The 16,207-nt window shown below is 34.6% G+C and overlaps 1 protein-coding gene across 3 annotated transcripts in view; it reads right to left on the bottom strand.

The window, feature by feature from the left end:
• The window catches only part of PIBF1 (progesterone immunomodulatory binding factor 1), a 202,973-nt gene that overhangs the window by 62,771 nt on the left and 123,995 nt on the right, over window positions 1-16,207 (bottom strand). For all 3 annotated transcript variants that reach the window (XM_082601927.1, XM_082601928.1, XM_082601929.1), the window contains exon 14: window positions 10,061-10,163. In XM_082601927.1, coding sequence (XP_082458053.1) covers window positions 10,061-10,163 — 103 coding nt within the window. The remainder of the gene's footprint in view (window positions 1-10,060; window positions 10,164-16,207) is intronic.

The following is a 16,207-nucleotide window of genomic DNA, read 5'->3' as shown; positions in this document are numbered from 1 at the left end:
AAAGGGTGTGGTGAAAAGGGAACCCTCCTGCACTGTTGGTGGGAATGTAAATTGATACAACCACTATGTAAAACAGTATTGAAGTTCCTTAAAAAACTAAAAATAGAACTACCATATGACCCAGCATACCCACTACAGGGTATATACCCTGAGAAAACCATAATTCAAAAAGAGTCATGTACCAAAATGTTCATTGCAGCACTGTTTACAATAGCCAGGACATGGAACCAACCTAAATATCCATTGACAGACGAGTGGATAAAGAAGATGTGGCACATATATTCAATGGAATATTACTCAGCCATAAAAAGAAATGAAACTGAGTTATTTGTAGTGAGGTGGATGGACCTAGAGTCTGTCATACAGAGTGAAGTAAGTCAGAAAGAGAAAAACAAAATATTGTATGCTAACGCATATATATGGAATCTAAAAAAAAAAATGGTACTGCTGGACCTAGTTGCAGGGCAGGAATAGAGATAGACATAGAGAATGGACTTGAGGACATGGGGTGGTAGGACGAAGCTGGGGTGAAGTGAGAGTAGCACCGACAAATATACACTACTGAATGTAAAATAGTTGGCTGGTGGGAAGCAGCCGCATAGCACAGGAGATCGGCTCGGTGCTTTGTGACCACCTAGAGGGGTGGGATAGAGAAGATGGGAGGGAGGCTCAAGAGGGAGAGGATATGGGGACATGTGTATGCATATGGCTGATTCGTTTTGTTGTGCAACAGAAACTAACACAGTATTGCGAAGCAATTGTACTCCGATAAAGATCTATTAAAAAAAATCTAGCAATCTAAAGTTTTGTAACAAATTACCTGAATTGCATTAAGTGCCTCCTAGGTACAAAATTCCAGGCAACTCAATCCATTTGGTCACTTGAGATTGTGCATGTCCTTTTCTAAATAAGTTTTCTAAAATTAAGTTAGCTATAACAGATAAATCTGTAAGTGCTTACACTAGAGGAGAAGGCCTTTGTGAAAAAGGGTGTATACCCTAAGAGGGCAAGACCATGCCTCCTTTGTTTATCAGTGGTTGAATATAGTGGGAGTTTGATAAATATTTATTGAATGACTAGAAAGAGAAAGAGCAAGAATCTGGAGTAAGGAGGTGAAGGAAGACCAATTCTTGTTGGTGGTAATGTGGCATACTTTATGATTTAGCCTAGATTTTCTACTGTTTAATAAACTCCACATCAACACTCTTAACTAACTTGGTGGTTTCTTGAGAATTAGGTGGGCATATACATACGCACAAAAAAGGAAGCCAATTAACTTTCTTCTCTTTTACACTGGGCCAACTAATGAAGCAATGGTCTGAAGACACTGGACATCAAGCATTGAAGGACAGTGACCCCTGAGACATGGGAAACAAAGTGAGCCCAGCCTCACAACTGCCCCAGTTTACTGCATGGAGAGAGTTTCCAGGCCATGGTGTAGGGAGGGAGAATCAAGGCAGAGCCTGCCAAACTCCTTGAATTAAGGAGCTGCTGCTAGAAGAAGAACTTAAGGTGGCTACAGTTCACATGGTAGAGTGCTGAATAAAAGAGCTGCACAGAGAAAGAACACTAAAATTTGAGTATTCACATGGGCACTGAACAGTGCATGTGTGTAAAGAAGCTACGAGAGACTGAGACAGAACCACTGAAAAGATTAGGAGGAACCATCTCTGAAGATCACACAGGCCAGGAATTGTAGTGTTCCCACCAGCCAAAGTAAGAAACCTACTAATTCACAGGACATGGGGTATAGTAACTAAAAGACTTTGGTCTCAGCAGTAGGGAAAAAACTTAGTCAAAGCTGAACACTTCTTTGTTTATAAAAGCAAGACTTGAAAGGACCAAACATTTTCCAAGAAACTTAATCATGTCTGAGAAAAAAGCTTACAAAAACTTATAGGCATGCAAAGAAGCAGGACAATATGCTACATAATGAGATAAATCAATATAGCTGAAACCAATCAAGAAATGACACAATAACAGAATTACTAGATAAGGATAACAAAACAGTTATTGAAACTGTATTTCATATGCTCAAGAAAATAAAGTTTGAAAATAAAGTTAAATAGAAACCTGGAAGATATAAAAGAGATCCAAATTGAACTTCTAGAAATGAAAACTATAATATCTGAGATGAAAAACATAGCGGACTGGATTAACAGCAGATTACATATTGGAGAAGAAAACCTTAGTGGAATTGAAGACTTAGTAAGAGAAACTATTCAAAAGGAAAGCAAAAAAAAAAAAAAGGCTGCAAAAATTGAACAGAACATCATTTGTTCTATTGTAGGACAACTTCAAGCAGCCAAATATATGTGTAATGGAGTCTCCAAAGGGATGAGAGAGGGTAGGACAGAAAAAACATTTGAAGAAAGAATAGCTGAAACATTTCCAAATTTGATGATCTTACGGAGAAAAGAAGTTTGACAAATCTCAAGCACAAGAAACATGAAGAAAACAACAGCAAGCCACATCTTAATCAAATTGCTTAAAGCTAGTGAAAAAAAGAAACTCTTAAAGCAGCTAGAAAAATAAGACACATTACCTAGAGAGGAACAAAGGTACAGATGACAGCATATTTCTTGGTAAAAACAATATAAACTAGAAGAGAGTGGAGCAACACCTTTCAAGTACTGAAAAAGAGAGAAAGAGGGAAAAAAAGTCAACCTTGAATTCTTTACCTAGGAAAAATATCTCTCAAAAACGAAGATGAAAACAAACAAACAAACATAACAAAGATGAACCCAGCAATTCTTAGGTGTATACTCAAAAAAAATTAAAATAGGTAGTTAAGTATAGGGTGGTTGTCCTTGAATGTTCATAGCAGCACTATTCACAGCCCAAAGATGGTAATGACCCAAATGACCATCAACGGATGAATGGATAAACAAAATGTGATATATCTGGAAATCTGCTACAAGAGTAGACTTCAGGTGCTTGAGATTATACTACATATATCTTTAACTTATCACCACCCAGTTTCATGTCATATTTTACTACCTCATGTGTAGTATTATATGTATAGTACATTATACATTATACATAGTATTGTACAGAATTATGTATGGTACATTATAGTGAGATGCTCACACCACACACACACACAAACACACACACACAAGGTAAGTATGTGAAGAGATAGGTATGTTAATTAGCTTGACTGTAGTAATCCATTTACTATATATATATATATCATCATCATGCTGTACACCTTAAACATATACAATTTTTATTAAAAAATAATTAAAAAGTAAAATGAAAAAATCAAAAATAAAAATTCAAGTTGCAAAACAAACAAAAACTCCCAAAGGTGAAGGCCAAGAAACTTAAGAAAAGACACATAACTTCAACTTCATCAAAATTAAAAACTTTTGGGGCTTCCCTGGTGGCGCAGTGGTTGAGAGTCCGCCTGCCGATGCAGGGGACACGGGTTCATGCCCCGGTCTGGGAAGATCCCACATGCCGCGGAGCAGCTGGGCCCGTGAGCCATGGCCGCCGAGCCTGTGCGTCCGGAGCCTGTGCTCCGCAGGGGGAGAGGCCACAACAGTGAGAGGCCCGCGTAACGCAAAAAAAAAAAAAAAAAAAATTAAAAACTTTTGGGGCTTCTCTGGTGGCGCAGTGGTTGAGAGTCCGCCTGCCGATGCAGGGGACACAGGTTCGTGTCCTGGTCTGGGAAGATCCCACATGCCGCAGAGCGGCTAGGCCTGTGAGCCATGGCAGCTGAGCCTGTGCGTCTGGAGCCTGTGCTCCGCAACGGGAGAGGCCACAACAGTGAGAGGCCCGCGTACCGTAAAACAAAACAAAACAAACAAAAAATAAAAATAAAAATGGGCAAAGAACTCCAGCAGACATTTCTCCAAAGAAGATATACAAATGGCCAATAAGAACACAAAATAATGCTTAACGTCATTAGTTATAAGGTTAATGCAAATAGAAATCACTACAAGACACCACTTCACATCCACTAGGATGGCTAGAATTTAGAAAAACACAAAAAACCAAAAAATGAGCATTGGCGAAGATGTGAGAAATTGGAACCCTGGACGTTGCTGATGGGAATGTAAAATGGTGCAGTTGCTGTGAAAAAGTTTCGTGGTTCCTCAAAAAGTTAAACAGAATTATTGTGTGATCCAGCAATTCCACTACTTAGGTATACATCCATAAGAACTGAAAACACATGTTCAAACAAACAAAAAAACTGTACATGAATGCTCATAGTAGCACTATTTACAGTAACCAAATGATGGAAACAATAAATGTCCATTAACTGATGAACAAAATGTGATATATTTGTACAATGGAATATTATTCAGTCATAAAAAGGGATAAAGTGCTGACAGATGGTGCAACATGAATGAACCTTGAAAATATTACACTAAATGAGAGAAGCCAGACACAAAAGGTCACATATTGTATGATTCCACTTATATGAAGTATGTAGAACAGGCAAATCCATAGAGACAGAAAGCACATTAGTGGTTTCCAGGGGCTGGAGGGAGAGGAGATTGGGGAGTGAGTGTTTAGTGTGTACAGGGTTTCCTTCTGGGTGATGGGAATGTTCTCTAACTAAATAGTGGTGAGGGTTGTACATTACAAACACAACAAAAGCCACTGAACTGTACAATTTAAAATGGTTAAAATGGTGAATTTTATGTTATGTGAATTTTACTCCAATAAAAAAGAGTGAACCCTTCCAGTTTATTTGGCCATAGTAGCATAACAAGAGAAATATGTTTTAAACTTTACTTTTGTTAAGGATAGAAATGTAAAAAAAAAAAAAAAAAGAGAGAGAGAAAAAAACCAAACAACAAAACAATAAAAAGGTAAAATAACTTTTTGTAACATACAGAAGTGAAAAGAACTCATCACCAGCAGACCTGCTCTATAAGTATTATTAAAAGAAGTAGATGAATCAGAAGCAGTATGATGCCAGGTAGAAATCTGGATTTACACAAAGGAATAAAGAACACAGATCATGATGGTAACTATTGGTTAAATGTAACACATTTTCTTCATATTATTATACTTCTTTAAAAGATAAAGTAAAAATGATAGCAATTTAATGTGAGGCTTATACATGTATAAATAGAAAATGTGACAATGGGCACACAAAGGCTGGGTGGGGACACAGGAAGGTACATATTATGGTATGGTTTTTATACTATGCGTGGGGTAGTAACGTATGACATGAAACTGGGTGGTGATAAGTTAAAGATATATACAGTATAATCTCAAGCAACCACTGTAATAATAGAGAGCTACTACCAATCAGCCAACAATGAGATACAGTGGAATGATAAAAAATATTCAGTTAATCCAAAAGAAGGCAAGGAAATAAAAGGGAGGGGGGAAGGATAGCTGGGACAAATAAAAAACAAGTAGCAAGATAACAGACTTAAAAATAACCATAACAGTAAACACATTAAACGTAAACGTCCTCAAAACCCCAGTGAAAAGTCGTATTTTGTCAGACTGGATAAAAAAGCAAGATACAATCATATATGTTGCCTATAAGACAACCGTAAGACAAAAACAAGTTAAAAGTTAAAGGATGGAAAAACACATACCCTGTTAACACTAGTCAAAAGATGTGAAACTTTAAAATAAAAACTAAAAAATAACACCACTAAGATAAATTAAAGAAGACCTAAATAAATGGAAAGATATAATGGGTTCATGGTCATAATATTCATATTATTAAGATGTCAATTTTCCTCATTTCATCCACAGACTCAATGCAATCCCAATCAAAATCACAGAGAGCTTTTTTTTTTTGTAAAAATGATTATAGAATTCATATGGAAATGAAAAGGACACAGAATAGACAAAAATTTTGAATCTGAACGGAGTTGGAGGACCAGTGCCACTTAATTTCAAGACATTATAAAGCTACAGTAATCAAGATGGTGTGGTACTGTCATAAAGACAAAGAGATAATTGGAACAGACAAGAGAGTCCAGAAACAGACTCACACAGATTTTTAAACTGATTTTCAACAAGGGTCTTTTTTCAACAAATGATATTAGAACAATTTGGTTTTACTATGCAAATAAATGAAGTTCAATCTATATCTTACACACTTTACAAACATTAAAAATGGATCACAGGGCTTCCCTGGTGGCGCAGTGGTTGAGAGTCTGCCTGCCGATACAGGGGACATGGGTTTGTGCCCTGGTCCGGGAAGATCCCACATGCCGCGGAGCGGCTGGGCCTGTGAGCCATGGCCGCTGAGCCTGCACGTCCGGAGCCTGTGCTCCACAACGAGAGAGGGCACAACAGTGAGAGGCCCGCATACCGCAAAAAAAAAAAAAGGATCACAAACTTAAAACTATGAAAGATCCACATGAAAACACAGATAAAAACACTGTGACCCTGAGTTAGGTAAAGATATTTTAGATACAACACCCAAAACACAGTCCAAAAAAGAATGAACTGAAAAAATGGACAAGATAAAAACTTCTGCTCTTCAAAAAACACAGGAAGACAGGCCATGGAGGGGGAGAAAATATTTGCAAATCATATAGCTGATAAGAGACTTGCATCTAGAATATACAAATAATTCTCAAAACTCAATAATAAGAAAACAATCTGATATAATGAGCAAAAAATTTGAACAGTTCTCCCAATAAGAAACAACAAAGGGCAAAGAAGCACATGAAAAGATGTTCAACAATTATGAATCATTAGGGAAATGCAAATTAAAACTACAATGGGATACCACTACACACCCATTAGAATGGCTGAACTTAAAAAGACTGACCTTGTCAAGTCTTTGCAAGGATGTACAGCAACTAGAATTTTCATAGGCTGTTGGTGGAAACAGTAAATAATACGAACATTTGGAAAACAGTTTGGCAGTTTCTTAAAACATTAGATACCTACTATACGATCCAGCTATTTCACTCCCAGGTATTTGCCCCAGAGAAACAGAAGCATATGTTCATATAAAGACCTGTACATGGATGTTCATATCAGCTTTATTTATAATAGATAAAAACTGGAAATAACCCAAAATATCTATCAACAGGTGAATGGATGAACAGTTGTGGTAAATTCATACAATGGAATGTTACTCAGCAATGAAAAGGAATGAACTATGGACGAATCTTGAAATAATTATGCAGAATGAAAGAAGACTTAAAAAAAGTAGTGTGTGCATGTGTGTGTATGTGTGTGTGTGTATATGTATGTATATAACACATATAGTGATTCCATTTATATAAAAGTCTAAGAAATGCAAACTAATCTACAGTGACAGAATGCAACTCAGTGGTTGCTTGGGGACAAGGATGGGGGTAGAGAGGCCTGGGAGAGATTCCCAAGGGGCTCTTTGGCGGTGACGCATGCGTTCATTATCTTCATTTTGATGATGGTTTCATGGTTATACGTGTCGAAAGTTATATTGGACAGCTTAAATTTGTGCAATTTAGTTTATATCAATTACGACTCAATAAAGCTGCTATAAAAGGAGTATTTGTTTTCATTTTGAATATTTTTTAGCACTTTGATTTTGGCAATTCATTTATGTATAATCTCAGACATATTTTGAAGAGCATATAAATTATTGTTAATTCTAATATCAGTCATTTGAGTTTCATCTTTGTATTATTCTCAAAAACTCCAAGCTAGTTTAAATATATAACCTGCTCAAAAAAAATACAGATCCTGAAAAACTTTCCTTCTCTGTTTTTTTCACCATCTATCATGAATAGTCTATTGGTATAGAAGCAATCTAATACCACCATCTTTCAGCTAATTAGTTTATGTCATTGTTTTCCGATTTAAGCAATTTTTGTGAGGCAGACAAAAGTAAAATCCATGGAATATTACAAATTATAACGCTTTTTTTTCAATCTCAAGGGAAAAATTATATGCTACAGTCAGCACAGACCTTTTTTTTTTTTTTTTTTCTTTTTGCGGTATGCGGGCCTCTCACTGTTGTGGCCTCTCCCGTTGCGGAGCACAGGCTCCGGATGCGCAGGCCCAGCGGCCATGGCTCACGGGCCCAGCCGCTCCGCGGCATATGGGATCCTCCCAGACCGGGGCACGAACCCGTATCCCCTGCATCGGCAGGCGGACTCTCAACCACTGCGCCACCAGGGAGGCCCAGCACAGACCTTTTAATTTAGGGTACTGATTCTCCATATGTCTTATAAAAAAATTTCAAACATACACCAAAGTACAGAACTGAATAATGAATCTGTATGTACCTGTCACCAAGCTTCAATCATTATCAACATTTTGAGATTCTTGTTTTATCTATTGAGCTCCCCTCACCTTTTTATGGAACATTTTAAAGCAAATTCCAGGTATCATACCATTTCATATCACAGATATTTCAATATTTACATCTTTTTCTAATAAGCCAACAGCTTTCTAAAAAATTACTTCACACAAAGTTAATTATACTTCATTACCAGAACACTTAATTTAATGTCTTATGCTTCTCCCTTACAATTTGTATAGGAGTGTGTCCCACTTGGGAATTCTTGTTTCATTAACTGAAGTAATCAGGAAGATGGTTTTTAAGAAAAGCAATATAAAGACATATGTATAAGTTTATAGGAATGTTAATATTTTTAAGAGAAATATTTTTGATAGGTTATTCTGAAATTAAAACAAACACGAGGGATCTAGAATATATTAACAAACAGAGGTTCATTTGTTTCTTTAGTAATTCACTTATTTATATATCCTTCCATGGTTCCTTCCACTCAGTTCCAAGCCAGTGGTGGAGCTGGCTTGTAGCACTTTGTGAGAGATGGCTGGTAAAGTTTTTGGAATTTTGTGAGCTGGTTGTTAAACATCACTATTATTAAAAATTATTTAGATTTTTAATAAAACAAATTTTATTAAAAAACCCCAAATACTCAAAAACTCAACAATTTTAATTTTACTATTATCTATGCTCTTCAGTTTACATGTTTATTGTACAGTATCTATGCGGTGGAAAAATCATGTTTGCTACTGAGCATCTTTTCTCTACTCCATGTTTAGTAATGTTATGTTGGAGGCCTGAAGTTAGTCATGGTGGGAATATTTATGCCACAGATATAAGTAAACACTACAAATTAGAACCATCCCTCACACCCCTGACTGGACAGCCTGTTGTTAACAGTGGCCAGCACAACACTGCTTCCACCTTGAGCATTAACTCTGAGTCAGGTACTGGAGTCACATGATAATTTCTTGTCTTTTGAAATTTGAGCATAACGATCCTTCTAATGTTACACTATTAAAAGCACATTAAATAGAAGGCACCAAATAGACAAATGTGAATAGGTCTGTAGGAAAACAAATGCAGGATACATGGTACGTATTAATAATTTTTAATATATGCCTTTAAAGTCCCCTTATTATAAGATTCAAAATATTAACATAGAGAAACTTGTTATGCTGAAGTTCAGGAAATAAAAGAAACCCTAGGGAGCTAGCATCTTTGGTTTGAATTGTTTCATTACTTGAATTTTAGAAGCATATAAAATGTAATTAGATATTGATTAAGTAAGAAGATGATTGGAAATACTATGTAAAATGTATATATATTCTTTAAATGATACAACAGAATGCTAAGAAAAATAATTATGAATCTGATTTTTAAAAAGTAAGTATAATTTGGGAACTATCATACACCAAAGACTGTGAGAGCTTAAGTGTATACCAAGTCAAGTGTGTTTAACAGATAAGTGATTTTTCATCAAAGAAGTCAAAAAGAAATCTATTTTAAAAATGAGGTTTTAGTTAAAAACTTAAAATGCTACCAAAATTTGCCAAACTTGTTTTGCCAGTTGATATTTGCAGAAATCAAAGCTTTGTCTGTCTAGTCTGCATTTATATTTAGTCTGGGCATTTAATCTCTCTTTTGATCTTAGGTTTTGCCATACACTTTAAGTTGTTTTATAAGGCTTTACCATTAAGTTAGTTTCATAGATTGTAAAATCATGTTGTACTAGCGAACAGGTTATTTTAAAACTGCTCAGAAAATACATAAAGGAGTAACAAGGAATTAAAATGAACACCGTGGTTCTTTATATGTATTTCTTTTGTTTAGGTTATTTACCTCTTGTGAAAGCTGTGTTACTTGGTTCTTTTGATGTTCCAGGTCTTTTAGAACCATCGAGTTTCGTTTTTCTAACTGAAGCACTCTTCTTGCCAAGTGGACACTAGGAGAATGGAATAAGAAAATTAATGCTTACAAAAGAGGAATACTATCTCAAATACTCAAAATGTGTTTGTGTACTTGAAAACTAACCATTTCCTAATAATACTTAAATATTAACAGGAAAAATATGGAGTCAAATAATATTTTCAGGTGTCAACAGTGGAAGACCAATATCCCAACAACAAAAATTTTGAAAGTAACATTAAAAATCTGCATAATAATGTAACTGTGATATACTGATTACCACAGTAATAGTTTCTAGCCCTTGCTACAAAAGTGGAAAGTTACATTATGATACTTACTTGAAAAGACCGCAAGAAAGCAATTCACAGCTTTTCTTCATTTTTATAAAAATTTACCATTTACAAACAAATAAGGCAATTAGTTGAAACAGTAATAACCTTGTACTTTGAAAAGCATCAGTGTTTTCCTCAGACAACATAATGCATTTTATAATACAAAACACAACTGAATAGATTTTCTATTGAAAAAAGAGATGGAAAAGATGTCTGAAAAGTGGAGACAGATGTCTAACAGTAAAGGCAACGATTCTGTATTAAAAGAAACCACTAAAAGATCACACTGTGATCATCACAACATGATCACAACTTACTGTATTGAGTGTAATCTTTAGTATTTAAAATCACATTAAATGTAAAATGTCCCAATTCTACTTTTAAGACATAATTAAGAAAAAAAGGTTCAGCTATAAGAATCATAAAATCATCCCTACTAACCACTGGGGCATAATTCTTTAAAAAACTGCTAATAATGTTGAGAACAGATGTTGCTCCAAAGCCCCTCTCTGCAATTCCAGAAACTTAAAAATTTAATATTTATCACATTTTCATATTCTATGTGAGTTAACCCATTAATCTCTGAATTGCAAAATCTGTAGAAACTGAGAAGACAGATGTTTTACAATGACAAGAAGTAAAATATTTTTGTTCTAAATGAAATTATAGGACAGAAATAATTCCATTGTATTTCAAATATTTCCTAACATCAGATAAAGGACTTCATACAAAACTCTGAAAAAAAATGCTAAATGTCACCCTATACATCTATTTCTAAGAACCTGTTATTCCAAATGAAAAAGATGAGTTCTTTTGTTACACAGTGAATTGGGTAGCTTATTTAGATATGCTCATATCTAAATTCCTATCCTTTCAACTGGCATAAAATTTTGCCTTAATAATAAGTTGGAGTCAGAGATGGAAAAGACACAGTCCCCATTTTCTGTCAGTCATTTTTTACAAAAAACAGCTTTATTGATATAAAATTTTCTTGATATGTGACTTATAATACCATAAATCCTACCCATTTAAACTGTACAATTCAATGGTTTTTAGTATATTTAGAGTTGTGCAACTATTGCTATAATTTAGTTTTAGAATATTTTCATTACTCCCACCCCCCCAAAATTTGTACCCCTTAGCATCACTCCCCATCCTCCCTGTTCAGCCCTAGGGAACCACTAATCTACTTTCTTCCTTTATTGATTTTTAAGATGTTTGCAGTTTAAAGAACTCTTATAACTCAACAATTACAAGACAGTCCAATTAGAGAATTTACAACAGTGCCTTGTCTATAGAAAGTTCTGAATAATTGCATACACACATTTTTGCACTTCTCATATGGTGATTTCCTTAGGAAATGCAATGATTGGGTCCTAGCACATGTGCATTATGAATTTTCAGATATTCCTCTTGAGAGGCTGTACAAATTTAAATTCCTATGAACTAGAATGAAAGTTCTCTAATGACAGAAATTTTTTAAAAATTTGTTTTCTAACATATTCTAAGTGCCTTGGATAATACCTGATACAATAATACTCTGTTCAGTAATAAACTGTTCAGTGAACGAACTTTATACAAGACCTCCTCTTTCTTTATGCCCTAGCCAACACTGGGCAACATCAATCTTTAAAAGTTTTGCTAACTTTACATATAAACAATAGAATCTTATTTTAAATTAAATTTGTGAGGTTAAACATCTCTACATTTGTCAGACATTTGTATTTCTTACTTAATGAATTGATGTTTATGTACTTTTACCATTCACTTCAAATCTTACCAACGTGGTTAACTCTATTCTACATCTAAATTACCTAAAAGTATCACGACCTCCCAAAATCTCAACAGAACCAACCTATTTTCCATTGATGTCTACTCTGCTTAATGTCCCATAAACATGTTTTGTATATTCCTTCCACTGTACTTCTGTTGGTCCTCCAGTCTGGAGAAGACAGGTTATTCCACTGACTGGGAGCCCAGATTTTTCTGGAAGGCTCCCTCCGAGGTCCACTTCCTCCATTTCTGACCAGGCCAGCCTTCACTGATCTCTATTCCTCTGACTGACATAGGCTGGCACACAATACAGTGCTAAATTATATGGTTTTAGATATTTCTTGATAGTCTTTCAGGTGTTCATCTTTTCTCCCCCAACAGATACAATTTAAATGAAGACTTACCCTCTGTGGTGTGTGCTGAACAGAGGGGGCACTTACTAAATCCTTCCTGATTGATTTTAAGTAAATTTTGCTCAAATGCTAGAATTTTGCTCAAATTGCTACAAACCATATTCCAAGGTTGCAGAGTCTCAATGTTAAAGTACAACTAATGCTCAGCATCTAAGCATTGAACTAGTGATAAAAAAGAGCATAAAGTTTATAAGGGAAGAAGGCAAATGTCACAGATACTAATTCACCGCTTCCATATTTCAACCTCCTAAACCTTTAAATGTGGCACATTGTTGTGCTGAGTGATTTGGTGCTATACGTGGATTCTGTTTAGAAATCTGGGATATCAGAAGTCAGAAGAAAGGAGGAGAGTTTAGTTTAACTGAAATTCAAAGCAAGACAAAAGAAGAATTGCTCAACTAGCTGAGTTTATGTCTCCTTAACGACAATGTACATACTATGAAAACAAATCTTTAGTGAGTTTTTTTATAATGAGTAACCATGGATACAGTTAGGGAAAATGACTCCTGCTAAAGTTTGTTTGTTTGGTTGGTTATTTATTTATTTATTTAGTACTGAACTCCTCAAGAAAGCACTGCTTTTACAGGCTCTCTGTTGGGACACTAAAGTAGATACAGCATACAATTCTTCTTTGTAATTATATAACTGCTGTGTGATTTTTACCTGCACCAACATTAAGTTTTACATCAACTAGAAACTAATACCACAAGAGTATAGTTTTGTATTTGAATTTTAAACTAAAATTTCACCTCTTATCTGGGAAAATTATTTCCCCAAGGGTTACCTCTTAGCTCTCTCAGCACCTCTTGACTCAAAATAAAAGTTATCCTCTTGGATTTGTCGATGGCAGTCAGTACTTCTGATTATCACATACAATTTCATAGTAGCATAGCCCAGGCAGTGTGAACATGGCTGACCTCCATTTATATCTGAGATATTAAAGCACAGTGGAGGACTGATGCTCTGTCCTGAGTCCTTCAATATTGGATGGTTCTCTTAGTATTACCAAAACTCCAAATAAATAAGTGTAGGTACTTAGTTACCTGCTAATTAGTTACTTGGTCTGAAATAACATTTGGCTTTTTGCTCTTTTTCAGTTTTAAGAGGTCAGAGTCCTGTCTCAATTAGCATGGCATGGTTCAAAAAAAGGGCACATGGGCCAGAACGATTTCAGCTTCAGAAAGCATAAGGTTGCTCCCTGCCCTGACTGCTTTCTTGGCAGTTACTGAGGACTAAATAGTGGTGTATTATGATTACCTATAGTTATATGAGTCTTTTTGTAGTTTTTCTGTAGGTTTAAACTTTCAAGTTGATCATGAGTAGATTAGCAATAACTTTTTAAAGGTTTCTAAAACCAACCCAAATGAAATAAACTTTCTCTAAGGAGAAAATGAGAACTCACACATGTGAGAATAAAGGAGATGAAAACAAAATATATCATTATGCACAAAAGTTTGCTAGGAAACTAAAAGCTTCCTCTGCTTTATTTTTTCCTTTATTATAAAGATTAGTCTACTGTGAAAGTTTCAACTTAAAGCTCTTTATAAAACTAGACAGAAACTAAAACAAAGATCAATAGTATGCAGTAAATCTTGCAATTTGAAAGGTTTAAAACCCTTCAGAAAAGTCTCCACATACAGATCTGCCAAAACAAACAGAGAAGCACACACTAAGACCACGTTAGTGCCTGGGTGTTACCCATTTAGTGTTACAGGTTAAAGAGCATAACCAAAACATGCAACTAGAAAATCTTGTTTGCTATTTTCAAAACAATCACTACCAAAACAAAAACATTACTTCAGATTTTCAAGTTTAGTCAAGAAAAGCCTTTTTTATTTTAAGTGACTTTCACTGTATATGCCCTTTTAACTTTCCACAACTTTGTCCCAGAAAGCTTAACACAATATTTAGTTACTGTTCATATCTCTATTGAAAATTCAAAATGTGAGTAACCTTATTTAACAATTATAATGTGTTTAAGATACACTTTTGGAAGTTATTTTTCAGACTAATTTTGAAAAATTAGTTTTGCTACTTCTTTATTGGAAACTGGAATTATGGTCTATGTCTTAAAAAACTGATTAATATCAAAGAAAGTGAATCTCAAAACTAGTTTCATGTCCAGGGGTTGTTTCCACTAATTATTTCAAGAGGTCTCATTAAAATTTTAAAACAAAATTGTTTTAAATGAAAACTCACCTCGTGCCTCATTAAAGTTTCTGGAACATTGGCTTTACCTCTAAAATCAACTGTGTGATCTATTTACGTTAAGAAACATTAATTGACATAACAAACTTTTATTGGACACCTACTCTACGCCAGGCACTCACTGTGTGGTGAACTTCTTCGCATTCATTTTCTCATTTTAATTTCATAATATACATTGGGTGGCAATAGGTAACTAGTGAAAATTTTCAGTGGCTATCCAATTTACTAATAGCAATATGGCACTCAAAAACAGAAGGCTTAAAAATTAAAGTTGTGAATAACCATTAAAAATTACCTTTTTGAAGAATATTCAATGATATAAGAAAATGTTCAGGGTGAAATTATAAGATGAAAAATTAAACTTCTAAGTTACATACAATAATACCCTAAATACGTAAGAAAATATATGTATCTGTATACATTTTTGAATGGCTATCTTTGGACAGTAGTATTACTGGTAATTTTCCTAATATTCTAAAATAAACATATATTATTTTTATAATCAGAAACCCCTCCAATTAAGTGTTACCCTAAAATATTTAATTCTGGTTGTTGAATATATGAAATTTTAAATCAAATTTAGTATGAATGGGATATACTGTGTAGTAGATGAGAAATAAGTTCCTTTGAAATTTTAATATATTTTGAAATGTGCTGATGTATAATGAAAACTTTATTATGCAAATATTTCATTTGCCATTATGACTGTTATTCTTTAATTCACCTTAAGCTTCCATTGCTTTAATTTCAAATGTGACAAATTAAATATAGATTCTCTTGAAGGTTATATTGCTTTCATCTTAAATAAATTAAACTTAGAGCACAAAGCCATTGACTTCTTTACAAATATCCATTAAGAAATCAAATATGGACTTTGCAAACTTCAGAAATGCATCAGACCCTAAACAGGGATCTTCTTTGCCATTGGCTGATTTTGTGCATACAGTAGGCACTCAATGAAAGTTGTTGAATGAATGTGCAAAGGAATGCATAAATGTCCTCTTTGGCTATCTAGACTTACTTTCCCTTCACTCAGTTTAGATGACCTCAGAAGCACTTCCTCAAAATAACCCTCTGGTTCATCATGAGAAGAATGCCTGGCACCAGCTGGTAGGAGATATTAATAGCATGCCCATTAGGCACTTGTTCAAGGCACATAGATAGCTCAGTGATAAAATCTTTAGAAATATTTGGACAGTTAAGATTATTCAGAATATGAATCAGTTGTGGTTCCTTAATTCTTCAATCTCAATATTAAGAAATCAACATCTGTTTTGGAAATTCTTAAAAAAATAGTAAGATAATAGTAATAATTGCTTTCAATTTTAGAAGAACTCAGCATTTGGGGGCTAAAG

This window comes from Mesoplodon mirus (assembly GCF_964341445.2).
Source record: "Mesoplodon mirus genome assembly, chromosome: 17".
NCBI lineage: Eukaryota > Metazoa > Chordata > Mammalia > Artiodactyla > Ziphiidae > Mesoplodon > Mesoplodon mirus.
This window is presented reverse-complemented; position numbering and strand designations above follow the sequence as displayed.